Consider the following 22,900-nt stretch of genomic DNA (forward strand, 5'->3'; position numbering starts at 1 on the left):
GTCTCTTTGTAAGGTGTCTTTTTCATTTATGACAATCAATCAATGGACAAGCATTTATTAAGTGCTCACTATGTGCCCTGAACTGTGCTAAGCAGTGGGTATAAAATGAAAAAGTAAAAACAGTTCTTGCTTTGAAGAAGCATTCATTCTAACAGAGATACACATGTACGCAAACCAGTATAACAAGATAAATATAAGTAACTTAAAAGAATAGGTCACTAATACCTGCGGGAATAGAGAAAGGCCTGGGAGGAGGTGATGCTTGAGCTGAGTTTTAAAAGGAGCCAGTAAATATAAAAGGGAGATGGCAGGAGGGAGATCAAGTGAAGAAATAAGTTGAACTTGGAGCTAGACCTTTGACCGGCTATATCACAAAGTGTTGAAGTATGATTAAAAAAAGAATAAAGCATATTCAATAACACTATTACTAAGATATCTTATTTCATTAATTGTTGATTAAGACTTTTATACCACTAATAAAAAATTTTAAATATTTTTATTTCATGTTTTCATCCTATTTAACTTATATTTTGGGTATTTATAAAACAGATACTTGTATGAAAGTATATGTGTATAATTCAAATAAATATATGTAATCAATATATGGATAAAATAGTATTAATAATTTCTAATTTGTACAAGTATATTGGCACATTAGTATAGCAGTATAGCAGTATATGGGTATATGCTAATAATAACAGTAACTAACATTTATATAGAACCTACTTTGTGCCAGACCTTGTGGCAAATACTTCACAACAACCCAGGGATGTAGGTGCTATTATTATTCTCATTTTACAGATGAGGAAACTGAGGCAAATAGCGGTTGTGACTTGCCCAGGGTCACATGTATAGACTTTATCTATAATACACACATATATTGTTGTACTAATATATTATGTACATTCTAAGGCATGAAAAGAGGGGGAACGGTATGAAATAAAAGTGGAATAAATCACATTAATTTTTAAATTTTGTATATTAACAGTTAAAAAATAAAACCTTCTCAATTAAATGCAACTACAGGAGAAGCACCATGGTGTAGTGGATAGAGAGATGGCCTCAAAGATAGAAAGGTTTAGGGTCAAGATTCACCTCTGACATATACTGACTTTATGATCTTGGATAAATTAATTAACTTCTTAGTACTCTGAAGTTACAAGTCACAGAGAAGGTGCATACTTTCATGAGTAGAGAAACTTTTCTCATCAGCAGTTCCTGATGGCAGTGAAATCACATGTATTATCCCTATATCCTAAATATTCATATATTATTTTGTGTGTAAGTACATGCATTTTATCGAAATGGTGTGTAATCGAAAGCATTTAGACACCATTGGATTGGATAATAAATCTACTGGCATACTAGGGAATTGGAAAAGATGTTTTTAAAACTCAAAATGATCCACTTGAAAATGTTAATATAATTTCTTCACCTGTGTTGTTGACAATTAATAGGCTGCTGAGAGGAGCTTGTGGTTGCTGTCCAGGGGAGAGAAAATACATATCAGGAGAAAATGTCCAAGGAGCAGGATGATAAAATGTTTGATGCAGTATATGCTCAAGAGCAATGGGAATCAAAGTAAACGTCAATAACAAAAATCTAGAAAGAAGAAAACATCACATGTGAGCATAAATTCCGTTTTGCTTTATTTGAACCTGTCAAGGAAAGAAAATGCGGGGCAGCTAGGTGGCATGGTGGATAGAGCAACAGCTCTGAAGTCAGGAGGACCTGAGTTCAAATCCGGCCTCAGACCAACCACTTGACACTAGCTGTGTGACCCTGGGCAAGTCACTTAACTCCAATTGCCCAAAACAAAACAAACAAGAAAGAAAGAAAGAAAGAAAGAAAGAAAGAAAGAAAGAAAGAAAGAAAGAAAGAAAATAAAAGAAAAAAGAAAAAATGTTATCAAGGGCACTCTATGCCTGTATACAAGCCAGAAAGGTTTATTAGATCTTCCTCCCACTCCCACCCCTCATGCAAATAGTCATAGCTATGGTCACAGGGGTGGGGAATCTGCGGTCTCAGAGACACATGTGGCCCTGTAGGTCCTCAAGTGCGGCCCTTTGACCGAATCCAAACTTCACCCCTTAATAAAAGGATTTGTTCTGTAAAACTTAGACTCAGTCAAAAGGCCACACCTGAGGACCTAGAAGGCTACATGTGGCCTGAAGACCACAGGTTCCCCACCCCTACCCATGGGCTCTCTCTAACACTGTGAAAGTATCACATTTTATGGACACTGTTCAGCACATAGACTGTCCATCTGTTATCCCTCACTTCATGATTATTCTTTTTCCTCACACATTTTCTTAATAATATATTTCTATTTTCAGCTTTCATACAAAGCAGTCAGGTGACAGAGAGGATAAAGTGCTGGTCTTAGAGTTGGGAAGATCTGAGTTCAAATCCAACTTCAGACCTTTACTGAGAATGTGATCCTGGGCAAGTCACTTAACTTCACTATCTCAGTTTCCTCACTGGTAAAATGGGGATAATTATAGTGCCTAGATCACAGGGTTGTAGTGAGGGTAAGATGAAATAATATTTATAAAGCATTTTGTAAACCTTAATGCATTATATAAATGCTAACTATAATTATGATTATATCTATTACACATGTCACTATTGATAAAATGCTATAGTCTCCTCTCACCAACTGTGCATTTTTCCATTACCCATTGGGTCACTTGGAATTTTAATTCTTTGGAGGTTGTAATGTTCTATGATATTCAGCTACTCAGCACTACTGGGAAAAATATTAGTATTAAATTAGACCATTAGACCAACATAGGAGTGTTAAAAGAGCTGCACAATTTACCAAAGACAATCATTTACTTCTTTTCTTGAAGAAAGTATCCATGATTATAGTCTTTACTTCTATTTTTCACAATCCTTCCCAGCATCCATCTTCCAAATGCATTTAACAAATATCATTGACTTAGTTTGGGGATTCTTTGCAAGTTCTGCATAGACTATCTCTACTTTATCATCCTTTGATGTAGATACTGGTCTTTTAAAATTGTGCTTATCATGAATACTACAGTGAAATAATGACTAAAAATTGTATATAGTATGATTATATGTATATGTATGTATATATATACATATATATATATAATTGATTTTTGAGTTTATGATAGAATTAACTCCATTCAACTTCTTTATTTAAATCTGAGAATAACTTGCGAGGCATCCCTTCATTGAGTTATAGCGTCTTTTGTCTTTGGGGTTCATTGATCAAGAGAATGTCAACATGAATCCTAAGCATAAGATCATAGGATTATAGCTCCAAAGCCAGAAGGAACCTTGAAAAAATGGACATTTGTTTCAGGGAGAATCTTGTGGTCACTAAAAGAATTGTGAGATTTTCTAAATGTAATCCAGTCTGCATTTCTCCTTTGGCTTGATTCCATACCCATTTCTAGAATCTGTTTAAAATATATGTATTGGCCAGCTAGGTGGCACAATAGATGGAGCACCAGCCATGGAGTCAGGAGGACCTGAGTTCAAATCCGGCCTTAGACCAAACACCTGACACTTACTAGCTGTGTGACCCTGGGCAGGTCACTTAACCTCAATTGCCTTAAAAAAGCCAATAAAAACATATATGTCAATGGATAAACTCTATAGCTTGTTCATTCAGCTGTATGTCATACTCTGAACCACAGGCATTTTTCACCCATTTAATTCTCTTGTGTAGAAAATTAGACCTAACTCAGTGATTACAGATCTCACTTATAATAGTCTGAAATGTTAGATACAAACAACATAATGTCATTTGTAAACAGGAGCATGTGGAAAGGACTCCATCATCAATAAAGAAATCCTTAGATTGGACTTTGAATTGGGTCTTATCATTTCTTGATTTATCATTCTTATAATTTCTGAACTTCTCCATCCTCTGGAGAAAAAATGGCATCTAAGGGACAATTATTTACATAATAACATTTTGGGGGGCAAATGATCATCATTAGTACTACAATATGGGATGATCATGTCCCATGGTATGTTGTTTCTTGTTGCCATTAGATTCAATAAAACCAAATTCTCCCACTCCTTTATTTGTTCCTTTATGAAGAAGAGCCTTTGAGCCACTTTCCCTGTAACTGAAACTTCCTTCTGTCTCCTGTTATTGTTTATAGAGAGATATCAAGATTGATGCAACTTAGTTCTTCTGGTGGTGTGTTTATTAGTTGGCCCCTGGACAAGGATTTCACATATAGTACCAACAACTAAGATCATGTTTATAAATGATCTAAAGACTAAAGACTACAGACTTTTAGCACCATCTGTCTCCTTTCCTATCACTTCGCAACTGTCGCTACAGAAGAGACAGGGAGCTCTATAGGGTGGAAACAGTTTTTTGTTTCATGGCAAAAGTATTGGTCACCATGCAATCAGCCTACTGCTGAGGAGCATCTCTGTGCTTAGCTAGCTGATCCTCAGAAAACAGAAATAATCTGTTGCCTGTACCAGACCTGAAGTCTTTTTAAACATGGTAAAAGCTGCTAGAGCTCACGCTGAGCTGGTATAGACCTCAAGAATCCAGGGTCACCATGACAAGGCGTCGGAGTAGGACTTAATAGAGGAAACATTTTCAGAGACCAAAAATGTATATTTATACCTTAAATAAATCATAAGGATTCTGATACTCACAATGACAGAACAGCTTTCCCATCATGCTTTAATTTTAAGAAACGAACCCTTCCAATTGCACAAATCTGTTGTCTCCAGAGAGCCATACCACTGACTGTCTCCATCTTCTCTCCAGGAAGAGAAGGGAAAGTTTGCTCTGGTTCAACAGGGTTTTCAAAATGTCTGGTGACTTCTGTTTGCTCCTGCCCACCACTGCCAAAATCTGCAGACACATTGAGAAAAGTACAACACAAAATAAATCCCTTATAAACAAAATAGGATTGAAAACATAATTTAGGGGTATCTGAAAAGAGGTCTCAGATATTCTATTTATAGTGTCAACTCAAATCACAAAGGAAACAAATGAAGACTGATTATTTTAATTAAATTCAATAATCACACTTAGTATTTCCAAGGTATGGCGATAGGCAGTGAAGGAAAGAAAAAAGATAAATACAGTCTATGTCTTCAGGGAATTTATACTCTAGTAGAGAAGGTAAAATGTACATAAAAGCTACAGTTCTTTTACAAACATTTTTGAGGTCATTTCACAAATTATATACGCACATAAATTACAAGGTGAGCTGGGTGGCACAGTGGATAGAGCACCAGTTCTAGAAGACCTGAGTTCAAATCCAGCCTCAGACACTTACTAGTTGTATGACCCTGGGCAAGTCACTTAACCCTCTTTGCCTCAGTTTTCTCATCTATAAAATTAGTTGGAGAAGTAAATAACAAACTACTCCAATTTCTTTCCCAAGAAAACCCCAAATAGGGTCACAAAGAGTTAGACAAGACTGAAACATCTAAAACAATAAATAAATTACAGATGAAGATATTGTATCCCTTTAGTAGAATATAATCATCTTGAGGGAAGTGGCTGGTTTGCTTCTGTCTGTGTAATATTGGTCATATAAAGGGTACTCAGATATTTCTCTGTCTGCTTTCAGTTAACTGTTATGAGTGACAGCATTTTGGCATCTGAAAGGAACTGACTTTTTCAACTACATGGCTAACTCTAAATGTTCGCTTGCTCTCCCCACCCTATGAAAGTGGCAGAGGAACAGGGTGCTGCTTTAGCTAAAATAAGAGACAGTTTCATATTACTGAGATTTCTGGTGAGTGATGGAAGCTATACTGGCCCTTCCCTATCCAGCATCAAGGTAACTGCTCTCATACGGAAAATTTCTATCAGCAGCTCTACTTGGACCATCATTCTCCACCCAGATTAAGCCGATCATCTAAAATCTCATCATCCTGCTGATTGACTTAGTTATCATACTCAACATTTTCTCAACTTCCCAGCCTCTTCTTCCTTCTGATTGAAGGGCTAGAGAGTAGAGCACTAAAGCCTTCTTTTATGTCCTTCAGTCATTTTTCAGTCATTTCCAACTCTACAAGGCCCCATTTGGGGTTTTCTTGGCAAAGATACTAGAGAGGTTTGTCATTTACTTCTCCAGCTCATTTTATAGATGACAAAACTGAGGTAAACAGGTTTAAGTGACTTGCCCAGGGTCACACAGCTAAGTAAGTGTTTGAGACCAAATTTGAACCCTGGACACTCTATCCACTGAGCCCCCTAGCTTCCTATATAGAATGTGAAATCTGAATTTCCAGGTAATTTTCAGCTTTCCATCAATAGCTCTTGCTTAGTTTTGATTCCATGGAGGATCATGTCCCTGTGCCAAGTACCCCACTACACTCTTTGCCCCATTCCTGACTTCCTTTATTAGGCAGGCACTCACTGTCTTTTTTCTTTTCTGTATCCCCAGTGTTAGCACAGTGCCTGGCACACAGTACGTTCTTGCATATAATTTAAATACTTAATAAATACTTGAATTGCGTGCTTCTAGGACAAAAGGAAAGAGGCAGCTGGGTGGCACATTGTTGGGATGGGAATCAAGAATACTCATCTTCCCGAGTTCAAATCTGGACTCAGACACTCACTGTGTGACCCTGGTTAAGTCACTTAACCCTGTCTGCCTCAGTTTACTTATCTATAAAATGAGCTGGAGAGGTAAATGGCAAACCACTCTAGTACCTTTGCCAAGAAAACCTCAAATGGGGTCACAACGAGTTGGACGTGACTGAAACAACTGAACAACAACAAAAGGACAAGAGAACTTTTGCATGTAACTTAGAAGAATCAGTTTCTTGAGTATGTCAAATTTATCTTTGTATATATGTGCCTTAGTACATAGTACTTGCATAATAAATCATCACCAAAAGAGAAAGTCATGTGTATTTGTTGTTTCCACTTCCTTTCCTTTTACTCACACCTCAGATGTTTGTAATACTTAGTTGAAAAACTGTCCTTTCCAAGGTACCTTTGATCTCTTATTTGCTAAATCTAATGTCCTTTTCTCAGTTTTCATCTTTCTTGACTTTTCTGAATAATTTTATACTGTTGACTCTCTCTTCATCCTATATACTCTTTCCTCCTTTTTTTTAAAAAAATGAAATTATCCTTTCTAGCTTCTCCTCTTACCTGGTTGAATATTTCTTTGGGTTCCTTTTCAGGTCATTACCCATGTCACAAACCTTTCCTGTAGTTTACCTTAGCTTCTGTCCTAGACCCTCTTCTTTTCCCTCTCTAAAGGTTTGATCTAGGTGATCTCATCAGCTCCCATAGGTTCAACTATTACCTCTCTGTGGATGATTCCTAGTATTTTTCCTAAGCTCCAATCATACATCATCAACCGATTATTGAACATTTCCACTTAGATGTCCCTCAGACATATCAAATTGAACATGTCCAAAATGGAACTCATATTTCCCTCAAAACTCATCCCTCTTCCCAACCTCCTACAGTTCCTGCTCTCAAAAAGCTTACATTCTAAAGGGGGAAGACATACATGAAGGGGAAGTTATGAGGAAGAAACCTGCAGGATGACAGTTTGGAAATGGCCAAAAAGTCACCATGGGGGCCTAGTTTCAGGCACAAATAAAGAAAAAGCTCACTTATCAGAGCAGAGTTTACTTTTTGGATTACCTTCTGGTGGGAGGAAGGTGAGGAATATGGCTGGATTGTAGGTGACATAGTTTGGAAACAGCCAGGAAGTGACATGGAGGCTTGGATTGGAGCAAGACAGGGCAAAAGCTCCCCTGTTAGAGCCCAGGGTGAGGGGAAGAGTGCAGGTTCCAGTGGGAGGAGAATGGCTGGAGTATAGGTGCAATGGTTGCAAAATGGCTAGGAAGTGTTAACTATTATTAATGCCTTACTCTGAATCAGATAAATATGTTTTGTGAATATCATAATTAGTTAGATAATATGTTGTTGGGCAGGGGAAAGGTGGTCAGGGAAACGTGGAGAAGTAGATTCACAGTTTTGGGTCTTAGGTTGGAGCCCTTGAAAGTCAGGACATCTGAGTAACTTTTATAAACATCAGAGGATATTTTGTATTTTAAATTACAATGCATGTGACTTTTTTTTTACCTGTTTCATTAGTTTCTGTTTTTCCTTCTAGTTTCAAGAATACCTCAGTCAGAGTTGTCATGGAAACACCATAATTCATAATGCCTTGGTCAGTACAATCATCAAGATCACTGTAAAGGTCTAAAGAATCACCAAAACATGTTAAAACCATAAAAAAAACCCTTTTACTGAGTCTGAGAATGAATATATTTATCAATAAAAATGGGTATTTTGGATTAATATTTTTCTATAGAAAAAACTCCCCCCAAAATAATGCATTAGATCTAAAATATTTTTATTATATTCAAAGTATACAAAACAGTAATTGAAATATTTTACTAGAGATTTTTTCATAAGAAATAGACAACTTTTAAATGTATTACTTTCAAATTTTTATAGGATCTCAATGGTTAATTTTTTCCTAGTGCTTTTGGCCTACATTTTTTCATTGGTACAAGGCAACTTTCAAAGAATCTCAGGCTTGCAAAGGGTCTCAGAGGTTACATACTTCAAACCAGCAAGAATTCATTTTACAGTACGATCTCCAATTCAAGTCTGCTTGTAATGAGGAGCTCACTACCTTTTAAGGCTATAGAACCTAGTTTTGGACTGCTCTAATAATTAGCAAATTTTTCCATGTATGAATCCAAAATCTGTATTTCTGAAACTTTTACTTATAACTTATAGTTTTTGCCCTCTAGAAATCCTCAGAAGTTCAGTCCCTCTTTCTCATATTAGTGCTTCAAATTCCTTATTATAGTTATCACGTACCTCCTGTGAGTGTTCCTTTATCCAAAATAAAAAAATCTTAAGTTTCTTCAATTTATCCTTATATCCTTAACAATTTGAAGCCCCCTAACCATCGTGATCACCTTTCTCAACACATACTTAAAACTGCCAATGTCTTTTCAAATAGTAATTTTTCATCCTTATTCAAATGAATTGGCCCCCAAAATTTGTTTTCTCATTTTAGTATTATTTCTAGATTTTGTTTTTAATTACCCCTATTATGTTACCTGGAAATAAAGCCGTCCTTTCTAAGGGCAATGTGTATACAAGTTTTTCTTCACTTTTTGCAGTTAATTTGGCATCAGGAATATGATGTTTAATGAGTGATGTTATTCTCTCTGTATCACAAGATTCATTTCTTTGCAAACTGAAATATGATAAAGAAAAAATGGGCATAACTTATTTGTATTTGTCTTTATCATCACCATCACCTTAGAAAAACAATTAAATGTTTATTGTGCTCATGACATTTTACTAGGATTTTTAGAAGATTAAAATAAATGTGTGTGTGTGTGTGTGTGTGTGTGTGTGTGTGTGTGTGTATAAACAAAACAAAATCTCAGGCTTTGAAAAAATGTATTATTTGGGGGGAGAGCAGGCATAGTCATAGGAAAGAGCTAGAGTAATGATTTATAGGTTTCATTATGTAACTGTCATCCAATAACTTTTTACGTAATTGTAGAATCTTAATACTAGAAAGGCCCTCCAGGTCATCTTTTCTAATCCCTATTACCTTATTTTATTCTCCTTCCTTTTGTCATCCTGCATTTCTGTCCCCTTGTCCTGACAAAATTATTTATCAAGTGTTCCAAACCTGACCTTAGAATTTCTAAGGAAATATAATGCTACTGTTTGTGCATAGCTATGAATTTCTTCTTAGTAACTCCAATGACTAATGAATTCCTACACATCCTTTAAAGCCCATCTCAATTGCTACTTATCCCAATCAGACTCCTCTGGAGACCCTTTCTGTAACAGAACATTGTCAATTTTAATAGTGTTTAGATGTTCAGAGGTGATCCAGTGGATAGAGCTTTGGGCCTGGAGTCAGTAAGATATAGCTAAATATCCAGCTTCAGACATTTATTAACTGTGTAACTCTGAGCAAGTCACTTAACTTCTTTTTGCCTCAGTTTCCCCAACTGTAAAATGGTGATAATAATATTAATTAGTTACTATATTAGCATAGTATTTGGCACATTGTGGGTACTTTAAGATACTTATTTCCTCCCTCCATTCCTCTCTCCCTTCTTTCTTTCTTTCCAAGCCTTTCTTCCCTTTTTCCTTTCTTCTTTCCTTCCTATGTGCCATAAACCCCACTTAGACGATGACTTAACGAGAGTAGTGATTGGTTACCCTTATTCTTCCACGCTACTTCAATGCTCTGAGCATAGGAGGCACCCAATAAAAGAGCTGTTGAATGTAATTGAATTCATGAAAATGTGTGTGTGGGGGGAAGTTCTTGCCTCATTCAACAAGTGACAAGCTGAGACGATTCTAAGGTATCCACATATAGTTGACCTATTTTAATTTCCTCTATGCAACTAGCCCAGTCAATCATTAATTACTTATGGAACATACTATTTCTTCAAATGAAGGCGAGGTGGGGGCTTCCTCACTTGAGTGGCAGGTTAATTTTCATAAAAGAACACTGAGATTATACATTCAGCTATGTAACCCTGGGCGAATCATTTAACCTCACTGGACCTCAGTTTCCTCATCTATGAAATGGGGTAAATAATACCATCTACTTTCCAGAGTTGTTATGAGGAACAAATGAGGTAATAAATATAATGTACTTTACAAAACTTAAAGCAGTATATAAATGAGAGTTATTATTGTTATGATAAGGAAGAAATCCTCCTCTTAAAAATCAGAAGGCAAAGTTGCATTCAAGTTCGAGGTTTGGGGGAAAGAGATTTTTTTTCTTAACTGTTACAAATGTCCTTGGACTATAAGGAAAGCTGAGTACTGCAGAATGGACACTTTCAAATTGTGGTACTAGAGAAGACTTTTGAGAGTTCCTTGGACAGCAAGGAGATCAAATCAGTGCTTATATTAATTCAGGCTATTCACTGGAAGGTCAAATACTGAAGCTGAAGCTTAAGTACTTTGGCTACATAATGAGAAGGCAGGACTCATTGGAAAAGACCTTGTTGGGAAAGATTGAAAGCAAAAGGAAAAGAGGACAGCAGAGGATAGATGGGTAGATAGTGTCATAGAAACAGTGAACATGAACTTGGACAGACTTTGAGAGACAGTGGAGGACAGAAGGGCCTGGCGTTCTGTGGTTCATGGAATCACAAAGAGTTGAACATGACTCAATGACTGAACACCACCACAAATGTCTCTCTCCTGAATCTCTTCTAGTAGATACACTCTTCACTGAGAATGGTCACCCCAAAATGCAATGGCTTCATAAATAATGGAATTTAATAAATATTTATTGAAGATTCCCCATGGATATGTTAAAGAGGACAGAAAGATTGCTGGCCTTGGAGTTATAGCACCATTTGTTAACTGCATGACTTTGGGCAAAAAATATTTACTTAATCTCTCTGGGCCTCAGTTTCTTCATCTGTATAAGAAAGAAGTAGAAGAAGATGACCTCAGAATTCTCTTGTAGTTCTAATCTGTGATCCTATGTTGGCATGTAGCATGCAGTAGATGAGATGGCTTGAAAGCAAGGGTGATCCCTGCTCTTTATTCTTTGCTAACTTGACTAGCTGATACCAGCAAGGTATCCTATGTAAATTTATGAAGAAAACAGGAGAGAAACCATGATACAAACAGCATGGGATACAAATATTGAACAGAGATTTTTGTAGAAAATAGAGACTATATTTCTGCTATGCAACTTTAGATTAAACCATAAGTGACTATTTCATTAGCAGTTGGGGGTTGGTTCCAAGAAGTATAATAAATGAGAAGGTGGAAGATATGAAATAATAGTGTTCTTTCAACAAGAAAAGAAATAGAAATTATCGTTCTGCATGTCCTGGAAATGGTGACCATGATAGCTGTACATCCCTAATAAGTTATTTCTGTATTATTTTGCAAAGCCATACTAAATATACTAAATATCACAGCTTGAGATTTCATCTCACTTTTAGCAACTATGGCCTAAGAAACCTCTACAGAACTTGGGAACCTAGAAATAAATGTGACCCATGGGATAGGTGAACTTGAAGAGCACATTTTAGGGTGTAACATCAGAAAGGGACATTATAAAATGCAAAAATCTGTCTTATACTATTAGGTATTGTGATAACATTGTTTTAAAAGGTTATAATCACAGAAGTGAAGAGTCTGTCTACATTTCCATATTCAGAATTTGACCATGTTCTCAAACAGATGATATTGAATAGGTATTGACATTTTCTTTGTTGTTCAGTCATCTTTCAGTCATATCAGAATCTTCATGACCCCATTTGGGGTTTTCTTGGCAAAGATACTAGAGTGGTTTGCCGTTTCCTTGTTCAGTTCATTTTACAGATGAGGAACTGAGGCAAATACATTAAGTGACTTGCCCAGGGTCACAAAGCTAGTATGCACTTGAGGCTGGATTTGAACTCAGGAAGAAGAGTCTTCCTGACCCCAGAACCAGCACTCTATTCACTGTGCCACTTAGCTGCCCAAGGCATAGAGATATGTTAGACTCTATAGTAAAGGAATCGTTGATTCAACAAAAATACTCAAACTAGAACTATTTTCATTTTTCTTAACAAAAAAACCCAAACAAAAAATAAGAATTTTTATGAGAATGCAAGGTCATAAAAGCCACCACCTTGAGTCAGAATGACCTATCTTTTTTTTTTTTGAAATATTTTCTCCCTAACAGTCATGGTAACATATGTTTTGCATGGACCAGAGTCTCCTCATAATGCAGACCTCAAAAGGTTGGTAATGACAGCTACTCTTTGCCTATTACTCATACATCCTTTAAGACTCCATCTAAAGCTTTCTTGTACCTTGTAGCAGGCTTTGTTCAGATCCTGAAGCAATCTCAATTATTGTCCCTCTTGTTTACATAAATCAGAATGAGGAAATACCTCTATGGCTGCAGCCCATATAGAAAAGAGACATAAAGCCTCCAGTCAAAAAATTGTACATTCTCATAGAAAGTCTCCTTTTTTTATGAAAAAATACAAATTATATTGACAATTGATCCAGTTCCCCACAGAATGATAGGTCATTTTCTATTGGATGAGGGAGATAGGAGAAATTCTGAGGGAAATTTTTTTTGCTCTTTTGACCTGGCAAGCACTTTACTGTTCTCATGGGCTGCTGCTATTGGCACTTAGGACAAGTATCCATCAGGGCTAAAGAGACACATGGGGAGCCATGTCTGCTGACCCCGCATTTGGCTATAACTGCTATAAAGTCTGGCTTCTTATCAGGGATCCTTACTTTCTAATATCTTCTCTCTTGATCACTTCAGTAAAGCTGTAATTCTTACTATTGTAGTTTAAGAATGATTCTTTGAGTTGAATACAGAACCTGAGGCCCCTCAGGGCTAATTCAGACTTTCTTTAGATTTGCTTATTGGTAATGAGTTCCATATATGTGGTTTCTGCTGTGTAGAATAATAAATGTTTTTTTTTCTTAAAATTATGTGCTTCAAACTTCAAGGAGTATCCTTTATGTTAGTTATATTCTTTAAATACCTAGAAGTATTGATACAACAAATCCTTAAACTTCCTCAAGTTGTAGTACCTTAAGTGATAGCCAATCCCCCATTTTTTCTTTAGAAACAAAGAAGAGCCTGCACACTTCAGTCTCCCACTGGATATAAAGACTTTCCAATCTAGCAAAAAGAAAGCAATGATAAAGTAGGTTAGGAAGTTGTTTCTTCACTTAGAAATGTTGTGTGAAGGGTGGGGGGAGGTGAAGAACAAGGTGGAATTTATAGGGTCGGCTTGAAGTGATTGCTCTGCACTCTCACTTTATTGAATATACCACTTACAGTTAAAATGCAGGATTTAATCTGAAGCCCGATAAATATGATGCATTCTAAAGCTAGCCATGACTTCTAGGTTATTTTTATATTATCCAGAACTTTTTGGGAGGGGATACATTTTTGCGGGGAGAAGGCAAGGTATCAAACCAAATACTACGACTTAGAGTTTTCAAATTGACTGCTCTGATAAAAAAAGAAAACAAAATACAAATCTTTTTTTTTCTAATGCTGCTTGCCAAGCAAATTTACAATAAATGAAAGGGCCTTCAGATTCAATTCACTGATGTAGTCACCAGTATACCTTTGGAAATAAAAGTGCTACCATACTGCAGACATTTATATGGAAACAAGGCTCTCATATCTTCTATCACTGCGTTTCTCAATGTAGACATGGCCCTAGATAAGATCCATGCTTCCCTGATTCCCCAGATTCTTGGTGATAGAAAGTAAAAGAAACTGAGTGTCACCAGCAAGAAGATCAGCCTCATCCATGAACTGGGTACTAAAGAGGATCACACGGTTTTCTTTGCGTTCCTTTAAGAGCTGCCATACTTGGTGCCTTGAAAAAGGATCCAATCCAGCAGTTGGTTCATCTAACAACAAAACCTACAAAGGATGAAAGCAAATAAAAAGACCTTTGGATTTAAAGTGAGACTCTTTTGGAAAGCAGCATACAAGTCTTAAAATGTGTGTATGTGTGTGTGCACAATAAGTTTGGAAAAAAATCCAAAAAGATTGCATTGCATTTCCTAATAGCCTCCTTCCTATATTTTTCATTTTCTTTAGAATGAAACCTTATAATTCAATCCGACATACCTGAGGATCACCTAAAATGGCAATACCAAAGGTCAGCTTCCTTTTCTGTCCACCACTTAGGTTTGCAGCAAAGGTGTCTTGAATACTTTTCATTTCCAATTCCAGACAAACTCTTTGCACCTAACCAAGAGAGCAGAGCAAACTCAAAAAACCTGAAAATGCTTTCAAATAAGCTCTTTCTTCTCACTGTTCTTTAAATGTAGATAAATTTATTCCAGGTTCTCCCTGCCTAGAGTTTATCAATTGACTCCTATATAGATACCTGAGCAGAAATAATCAGATTTCCATGGATGAATAATTTCAATCTTCACCAATTTATCTGTCCTAAAATGTTTACCTACCTCCTGCTCCACCATATTTGGTGGAAGCCCTTTGATTTTAGCATATAGCCTGAGGTTTTCTCGCACAGTAAGGAAATTAATATGCACATTAAATTGTGGGCAAACACTAATGATCCTCCTGATTTCTTCTAATTCCGTCATTTCAGAGAGGTTGTTACTGTAGATGCTAGCAGAGCCTACAAAAGACATTTAAACAATTTAAATATTTGGGTATTATGCTAAATTCCAGGATCTGTTCAGCTGGGAAAAAATTTCACTGTATGTGCAAACTCATTACATTCAAAACATGCATTATTTTATAGATAATGGATTGCAAAACTAGTCAGTTGAGAGAGCCACAATATCTTTAACAGTCACAAAATGTTAGAACTAGAAGAGGCCTTACCTTAGACATCATCAGGGGTGGGGAATCTGGGGGCTCAAGGCCACATGGGCCTTCTAGACCTTGGGTACAGCTTGTTAACTATGTCCAAGTTTTAGAGAACAAATCCTTTTATTAAGTGGATTTGTTCCGTGAAGTTTGGATTCAGTCAAAGGGACACACTTGAGGATCTAGAGGACTACATGTGGCCTCAAGGCTACAGGTTCCCCACCCCTGATTCTAGTTCAACTCCTTCATTTAAAAGATGAAGTCTCTCTGATAGGTTAAATAACTTGCTTGAGGTAACCTCCCCTTTCAGTCATTCTCTGTTTGTGTCTGTGTCTGTCTGTATGTCTTTCCCTCTCTCCCTCTCCTTCTCTGTTTCTCCCTCTCCTCTTTCTCTGTCTCTCTGTCCCTCCCTCCCCCCTTCTATTTCTCTACTCCCTCTCTTATTCAATCTATTAATATCCTCCTCTATTCTTTAAAAATATGCCTAGGTCTCCCCCAAACTTAGAAAACTTTCATTTTCTGTTCTATGTTCTCTTGGTGCTATGCTCTTCTTCCATCAGTTCAATCTCATGTCTAGGTAGATGACTCTCATACCTATATATCCACTTTTCTCCTGCCAACTTCCTATTGCACATCTCCACCTAGATGTCCCATTGTTATATCAGAACCAACATGTCAAGACCTTTCCCCCAAAACCCTTACCTCCTTCAAATTTCCTTATTACGGTCAAGATAACCAACATCCTTTTAGTCACCCAAGTTCAAAACCACAGTTTTCTGTCACTGTTCTCCCTTCCTTGCACCCCATAGCAAATCAAGTTCCCAACCACCACATCTCTGACAATTGTTGCCTTCTCTCCACTTGTGCTACAAGCACTCTACCTGAAGGTCTTCCTCACCTCTCACTTAGACTATTGCTTGTTATTCCCCTATTTGCTCTCCTTCCTGGTAGTCTCCATCCTCCTAAGCTGTCTTTAACAGAGGGACCAAAACAGTCTTCCTAAACCATGTTTGACTATGTCAATCCATGCTAAATATCTACTTATTGCTTTTATGATAAAATTCAAATTTTTCACCCTGGAATCAAAGCCCTCCACAATTTTATCTTCCTGACTAATTTCATATTGTGTCCCTTTGACCACACAAGAAGTTCTAGCCAAACTTGCCTAGTTATTCTTTGAATTAATCTTTCCAATTCCCACCTCTATACCTTTGCACAGGTGATCCCTTATATCTGGAAAGCACTCATCCCTGCTTTTTAAATGATTCAGCTCCACTTTCAATGTGAAGTCATTTCTAATAGTCAATTTTCAGAAATCAAAGTTTCCTTCCAGCTTTCATTCTTTAATCTTATGAATTGTCCCAACTACACTTTTCACCACGTCACTGCTGCTCTCTGCTCAGCCAGACCTCTGCTAACCACTGTGAATTAACTAGGTTGGGAATATTCCATGATTCAGTCTCTACAACACCTTAGTGTTCAATGTGAATTCTTTGGTGATCATTTGGCCCAATGTTCTCATTTTCCAGATAAGGAAACTGAGCCTCAGATAGATTCAGTGTCTTGGGCAACATAGCTACATAATGCCAAAGACGGCATGAGAATTCTGGTGCTTTGACTCTTAGTCAAAGGCTCTTTCTATTCAACCACACTGCCTCTTCATGTGAAATTAGTAATAATTTTTTCATATCCCTTGATCTATTTATCAATCAGTTTGTGGTTGAGCAACTTATCACTCACCTTTTGTTGGGGCAGATAACCCACTAAGAATATTTATTAGTGTTGATTTCCCAGCTCCACTGTGACCAAGTATTGCTGTGATCTGGCCTTCATAGATGTCCAATTGCAAACCTAAGATTGAAATAAAAATTATTTTGTTTTAATAGCTAACATGTATGTAGTGTTTATTATATGCCAGATACTGACACTTAATATTTATTATCTCATTTAATTCTCAAGGCAACCTTGGGAGGTAGGAGCTATTATTAAAGTGCTCTTATTATGCCCATTTTTTCCAGATAAGAAAACTGAGATAAACAGAGATTAAGTGACTGGCCCAGGGTCACACAGTTAGTAAATGTCTGCAACCGAATTTGAACTCAGGTCTTCTTGACTCCAAGCCAAGCACTTTATCCCACTGAACCATAAGTTGGTAGACCAAAATGTTGACATTAGGATTATATCATATAGAAGAAGGTGGTTGAAAAACTTTGGAATGAAATGATTCCAAATGGTTTGCTGTTCAGATCTAATAGTGCATGATTCAACGATATTTTTATAGTTCTAGAAACATAGGCAAAAAGCACATATAAAAATCTGCAACCAAGATTAGGAAGGAAGATGCAACCAAGAGTAGGAGGAAAGCAGAAAACTGGGAAACCAGTGTTTCTGATAAGGGCCACATTTCTAAAATATATAGACAACTAAGTCAAATTTACAAGAATGCAAGTCATTCCCCAATTGATAAAGGGTCAAGGGATATGAACAGGCAGTTTTCAGATGAAGAAATTGGAGCTATCTATAGTCATATGAAAAAATGCTCTAAATCACTATTGATTAGAGAAATACAAATCAAAACAACTCTGAGGTACCACATCACACCTATCAGATTGGCTAACCTGAAAAAACAGGAAAATTATAAATGTTGGAAAAGATGTGGGAAAACTAGAACACTAATGCATTGTTGGTGGAGTTCTGAACTGGTTCAACCACTCTGCTGAGTGATTTAGAACTAGGCCCAAAGGTCTATAAAGATGTGCATACCCTTTGACCCAGCAATACCACTTCTAGGTCTGTATCCCAAAGAGATCATATAAATGGGAAAAGGGCCCACATGTACAAAAATATTTATAGTAGCTCTTTCTGTGGTGGCAAAGAATTAGAAATTGAGGGGATGCCCATCAATTGGGGAATGGCTGAACAAGTTGTGGTATATGAATGTAATGGAATACTACTGTGCTGTAAAAAATGATGAGCAAGCAGACTTCAGAAAAACCTGGAAAGACTTATATGAACTGATGCTAAGTGAAGTGAGCAGAACCAGGAGAACGTTATACCCAGTAACAGCCACATTGTGCGATGACTGACTTTGATAGACTTAGATCTTTGCAGTAATGCAAGGATCTGAGACGTCTCCAAAAGTCTCATGATGGAAAATGCTATTCACATCCAGAGAAAGAACTATGGAGTCTGAATGCAGAGCGAAGCATACTATTTGCTCTTTTTTTTCTTCTGTTTTGTTTTGTTTCTTCTTTCTTGTGGTTCCTCCTCTTGGTTCTAATTCTTCTTTATAACATGACTAATGTGAAAATATGTTTAATAGGAATGTATATGTAGAGCATATATCAAATTGGGTGCTATCTAGGGGAGAGAGAAGGAGAGAGAGGGGAGAAAATTTAGAACTCAAGAGCTTATGGAATGAATACTGAAAAATAAACACACATTAATTTCAAAAAATATTATTTTCTTCTCATGTATTTCAAAAGAATATAGTACAAATCTTTTATATTTGACGTGCTAATAAGAAGTTATTAGTTGAAGAGAGTTACCCATTTCCGCTACTTCTACTTAATACAGTTTTAGAAACAGTAGATTTGTGTATACAACTTAGAAAAGAAATTAGTATCATAAAAGGCAAAAATATCAGCATTTCCAGATTAGATGAAGTCTGGAATATTCAAGAGGACTCAAACAAAAAACTGAAGTAATGAATTGCTTACATTTTCAATAAAGCAAAATTTAAAAAATGACATCAATTACTTTAACTTGCAATACAGCAAAGTAAAAGAGTATAAAGTTTAAAAGTTACAGTAAAGTACTTTTTCATAAAGTAAAACTTTTTTTAAAGCAAATGATAAAGTAAAAAAAAAGACAAAGTAAAAAATACTTGACAAAGAAAAAAACTCCAAATGAAACCCAGAAAAAAGTTGATAAAACAAGAAATATTATCTTCAATCATGACTAAAAATACCATTTCTGTGCATATTAACCTATCAAAAACACAGAACAACTTAAAAATATTTTCAAATGAATTAAAAGAGTTTTACTAGTGGGAGATATAGTCACTGTACAATATTAGATCTAAAGATGATCATAAAAATATAATCTCAAAATCAATTTATAAAGTTAATGCACTGGTAATTTTTATTTAGGTCTGAAATCAGAGCTTTCAATGAAGAATCAAAGGATACAAACACCAGATTATAAAAATTAGGATGCATTATGGAGAATATCTACACAAAAGGAAGAGTCTCTGAAAGAGAGAATGAAAGATTTGGAACTCAAATATACAGAAGCAGAAGAAAATTTGGCAAGAAAAAGTAGCAAGAAAAATAACCTGAAAAGGGCATATGAATGCTCTTTTACAGGTCTAATATAGATCAAATTGATTGGCCTCTAAGACAGAAGATAAAAAGATAACTTAAAGATCACAGGACTCCCAGAAGAACGAGCTCAATCAAAAAACATAATAGACTATATTAATAATAAGGATAACAAAAAAACTTCATGATGATTCAACAGATGTAGAAAAAGCTTTTGACAAGATATAACACCCATATACACACAGACACACACACACACACACGCACACATACATGAAAACAAGGGGCCAGGATTACACATAATAGAGATAAATCAAGATTTTACACTAAGATCAAGGGTTAATCCAAGTTGTCCATTATCAATGCTCTTATTTAATATGGTTCTAGCAATGCTATATATAGCAATAAGATAAGAAAAAGAAATTGAGGTAATAATCACAGGTGAAGAAGAAATAAAACTATTACTTTTTATAAACAACTTATATGTAAATTTATGTATGATGATTTACTTAGAGAATCATAGTGCATCAACTAAAAAATTAATTTAAATAATGTCAGCAAAGTGGTAGGATGTAAAATAAGTCTACATAACTCATCATTTCTTCATCTTACTAACAAAACTAGCAACAAGAGATAGAGAAATTCCATTTAAAGTAACTATGGACCAATTGATAAATGGTCAAAAGATATGAACAGGCAGTTTTCAGAAGAAGAAATCAAAGCTATAGATAGTCATATGAAAAATACTCTAAATTATAATATTTTTCTTGCTTTTTTTGAAACATAGCTAATACAGAAATATGTTTTGCATTATTTTATGTGTATACTTCATGTAATATTACTTGCTGTCTCAATGGGGAGGGGAGGGGCTTGAGGGAAGTAGAGAATTTGGAACTCAATTTTTTTAAAAAATTGAATTAAAAATTAATTTAAAAAATAAAGTATGGAATTTACAAAATACTTGGGAGTATAACTACAAAGATACATACAAGAACTATATGAATACAACAACAGAACATTTTTATATTAAGATAGACCTAAATGATTGGAGAAATATGAATTGCTCATTTGTAAGATGAGTCAGTATAATAAAATGGTAATGTTAAATTAATTTACTTATTAAGCACTATACCAATCAAGCTACCAAAGGATTTAAAGCTAGAAAAAAAAATTAAATTCATCTGGAGGTGCAAAATGTCAAGAATCTCAAAAGAAATGATGAAAAAAAAACAGGAGTGGAAAAGTGTGTGTGTGTGTGTGTGTGTGTGTGTGTGTGTGTGTGTGTGTGTAAACTTATCAGTACCAGATCTAAAACTGCATTACAAAGTAGTATTCATCAAAATGATTTGGTACTGGTTAAAAATAAAGGTCAATCAGCAGAACAGATTAGATATGCAACATACAGAGGAAAACAAAATAGCCTAGTCTTTGAGAAACTCCAAAAATCCTAGCTATTGGAGTAAGAGCTCACTGTTTGAGGAAAAAACTGTTGGTAAAAATTGAAAGCAGTCTGGAAAAAACTAAACTAGAGAATTCTGATCAGTGCAGTAACCAAACATGATTCCAAGAGACTGGTGATGAAGAATGCTACCCACCTCCTGACAGAAAGGTTATGGACCAAATATGCACGATGAGACATTGAATTTTGGACAAGACTAATGTGGGAATTTGTTTTTGCTTTATTATTCACATTTATTATGAGTGTCTCTCACCACCACAGGGGAGGAGGGAGAGAAAAATAAATGCTTGTAATTTTAAAAGAATATTTAATTAAAAAGGGAAACAAAAGGAATGGAGACTGATCATGGTAAGAACAAGGGTCAGACTCTCCTCCTTGTTTGCAACACAGTGACTACAGCCAAACAAGAATCCTTCTAGCTGATATTTCTTCCTTATGAATTTATATTTCTGAGAGTGAAGCAGAGCAATATGTAAAAAGGAGAAGACAATCTGAAATGAACAATCAGTGCACAAAAAATGAATAGCAAACTTGCTATTTGTCCTTTGTTCTCAAGGAGGACCAAAATGACATCATTATGTTGAGGTCAAGGTACATATTTTAGCTATGGCTGATCAGAGGCTCTACCGCATGTCAGGTACAAATAGTCCATATGAATATTTGGAATGGAGATTTCTCTAAATTTGCACATCTCACATTTCTTTTGAACTATTTCAATTCTGTTTTTCTCATAAAGTACATATAGCACCTTCTTTGATGTGGGCACACATGATGGGTAGTCTGTGCCAGTTTCCCCCATATTTCACAATCGTTTCCAAAGTTCTTCAGAGAGACCTTAATATTGCCCTTGTATTGCTTCTTCTGACCATCATATGAGCACATGCCTTATGTGAGTTCTCCATAAAAAAGTGCCTTTTAGGCAAATGTACATTTGGAATTTGAACAACATAGCCAGCCCAAGAGTTGCACTCTCCACAGTAGAGTTTGAATGCTTTGCAGTTCAGCTTGAGAAAGGACCTCAGTGTCTGGTACCTTTATTTTGCCAGGTGATCTTCATAATCTTCCTAAGACAATTCAAGTGGAAGCAGTTCCATTTTCTGGCATGGTACTGGTAGATTGTCCAGGTTTCATTGGCATACGACAATGAGGATCTTCAGTTTGGTAGGCAGCCTAATAGCTCTTCTTTCCCACACTTTCCTTCAGAGCCTCCCTAATGCTGAGCTAGCACTGGCAATGCATGTGTCAACTTCACCATCTATGTGTACATCCCTGGAAAGCGTACTGCCAAGCTAAGTGAACTTATCCACAGCATTCAACATGTCTCCATTTGCTATAACCAATGGTTCCATGTATAGATGGTATGGTGCTGGCTGGTGGAGAACCTCTGTTTTCTTCATGTTAATTGTTAGGACAAAATTAGCAACAGGGGCAGAGAATTTGATCCATACTCTAAATCTCAGCCTCAGAGACCACATTGAATGAATAATCATCTGTGAACAAAAAGTCATGCACCAACTCTTTATCCTCTTTATTCTCTACTTGTAGACTTTTTCAAGTTAAATAATTTACCACCAATACAGTAGTTGACCTTGATTTTGTTTTCATCCTTATTAAAGGCATCTGACAACATCACTAAAAACATCATGCTAAAAAGCATGGGAGAAAGCTCACATCCCTGCTTCACTTCGTTGGTGACCGGGAAAATGCAAGAACATTTGTGCATTATCCAAAAACCATGCAAGGATGCCATCATGAAACTGGCATACAATACTGATGAACTTCTCTGGGCA

General features: G+C 36.1%; 1 protein-coding gene across 1 annotated transcript in view; it reads right to left on the reverse strand.

The window, feature by feature from the left end:
• The window catches only part of LOC110218286 (ATP-binding cassette sub-family A member 10-like), a 126,319-nt gene that overhangs the window by 57,213 nt on the left and 46,206 nt on the right, over window positions 1–22,900 (reverse strand). The window contains exons 12-20 of the mRNA XM_021000906.2: window positions 17,070–17,180; window positions 14,960–15,135; window positions 14,619–14,738; window positions 14,270–14,408; window positions 13,559–13,649; window positions 9,070–9,209; window positions 8,075–8,194; window positions 4,660–4,861; window positions 1,436–1,602 (exon numbers count right to left, since the gene is read on the reverse strand). Of these exons, the coding sequence (XP_020856565.1) occupies window positions 1,436–1,602; window positions 4,660–4,861; window positions 8,075–8,194; window positions 9,070–9,209; window positions 13,559–13,649; window positions 14,270–14,408; window positions 14,619–14,738; window positions 14,960–15,135; window positions 17,070–17,180 (1,266 nt within the window). The remainder of the gene's footprint in view (window positions 1–1,435; window positions 1,603–4,659; window positions 4,862–8,074; window positions 8,195–9,069; window positions 9,210–13,558; window positions 13,650–14,269; window positions 14,409–14,618; window positions 14,739–14,959; window positions 15,136–17,069; window positions 17,181–22,900) is intronic.

The sequence above is a fragment of the Phascolarctos cinereus genome, unplaced genomic scaffold, assembly GCF_003287225.1.
Source record: "Phascolarctos cinereus isolate Bilbo 61053 unplaced genomic scaffold, phaCin_HiC Scaffold_5;HRSCAF=322, whole genome shotgun sequence".
In the NCBI taxonomy this organism is placed as follows: Eukaryota; Metazoa; Chordata; class Mammalia; order Diprotodontia; family Phascolarctidae; genus Phascolarctos; species Phascolarctos cinereus.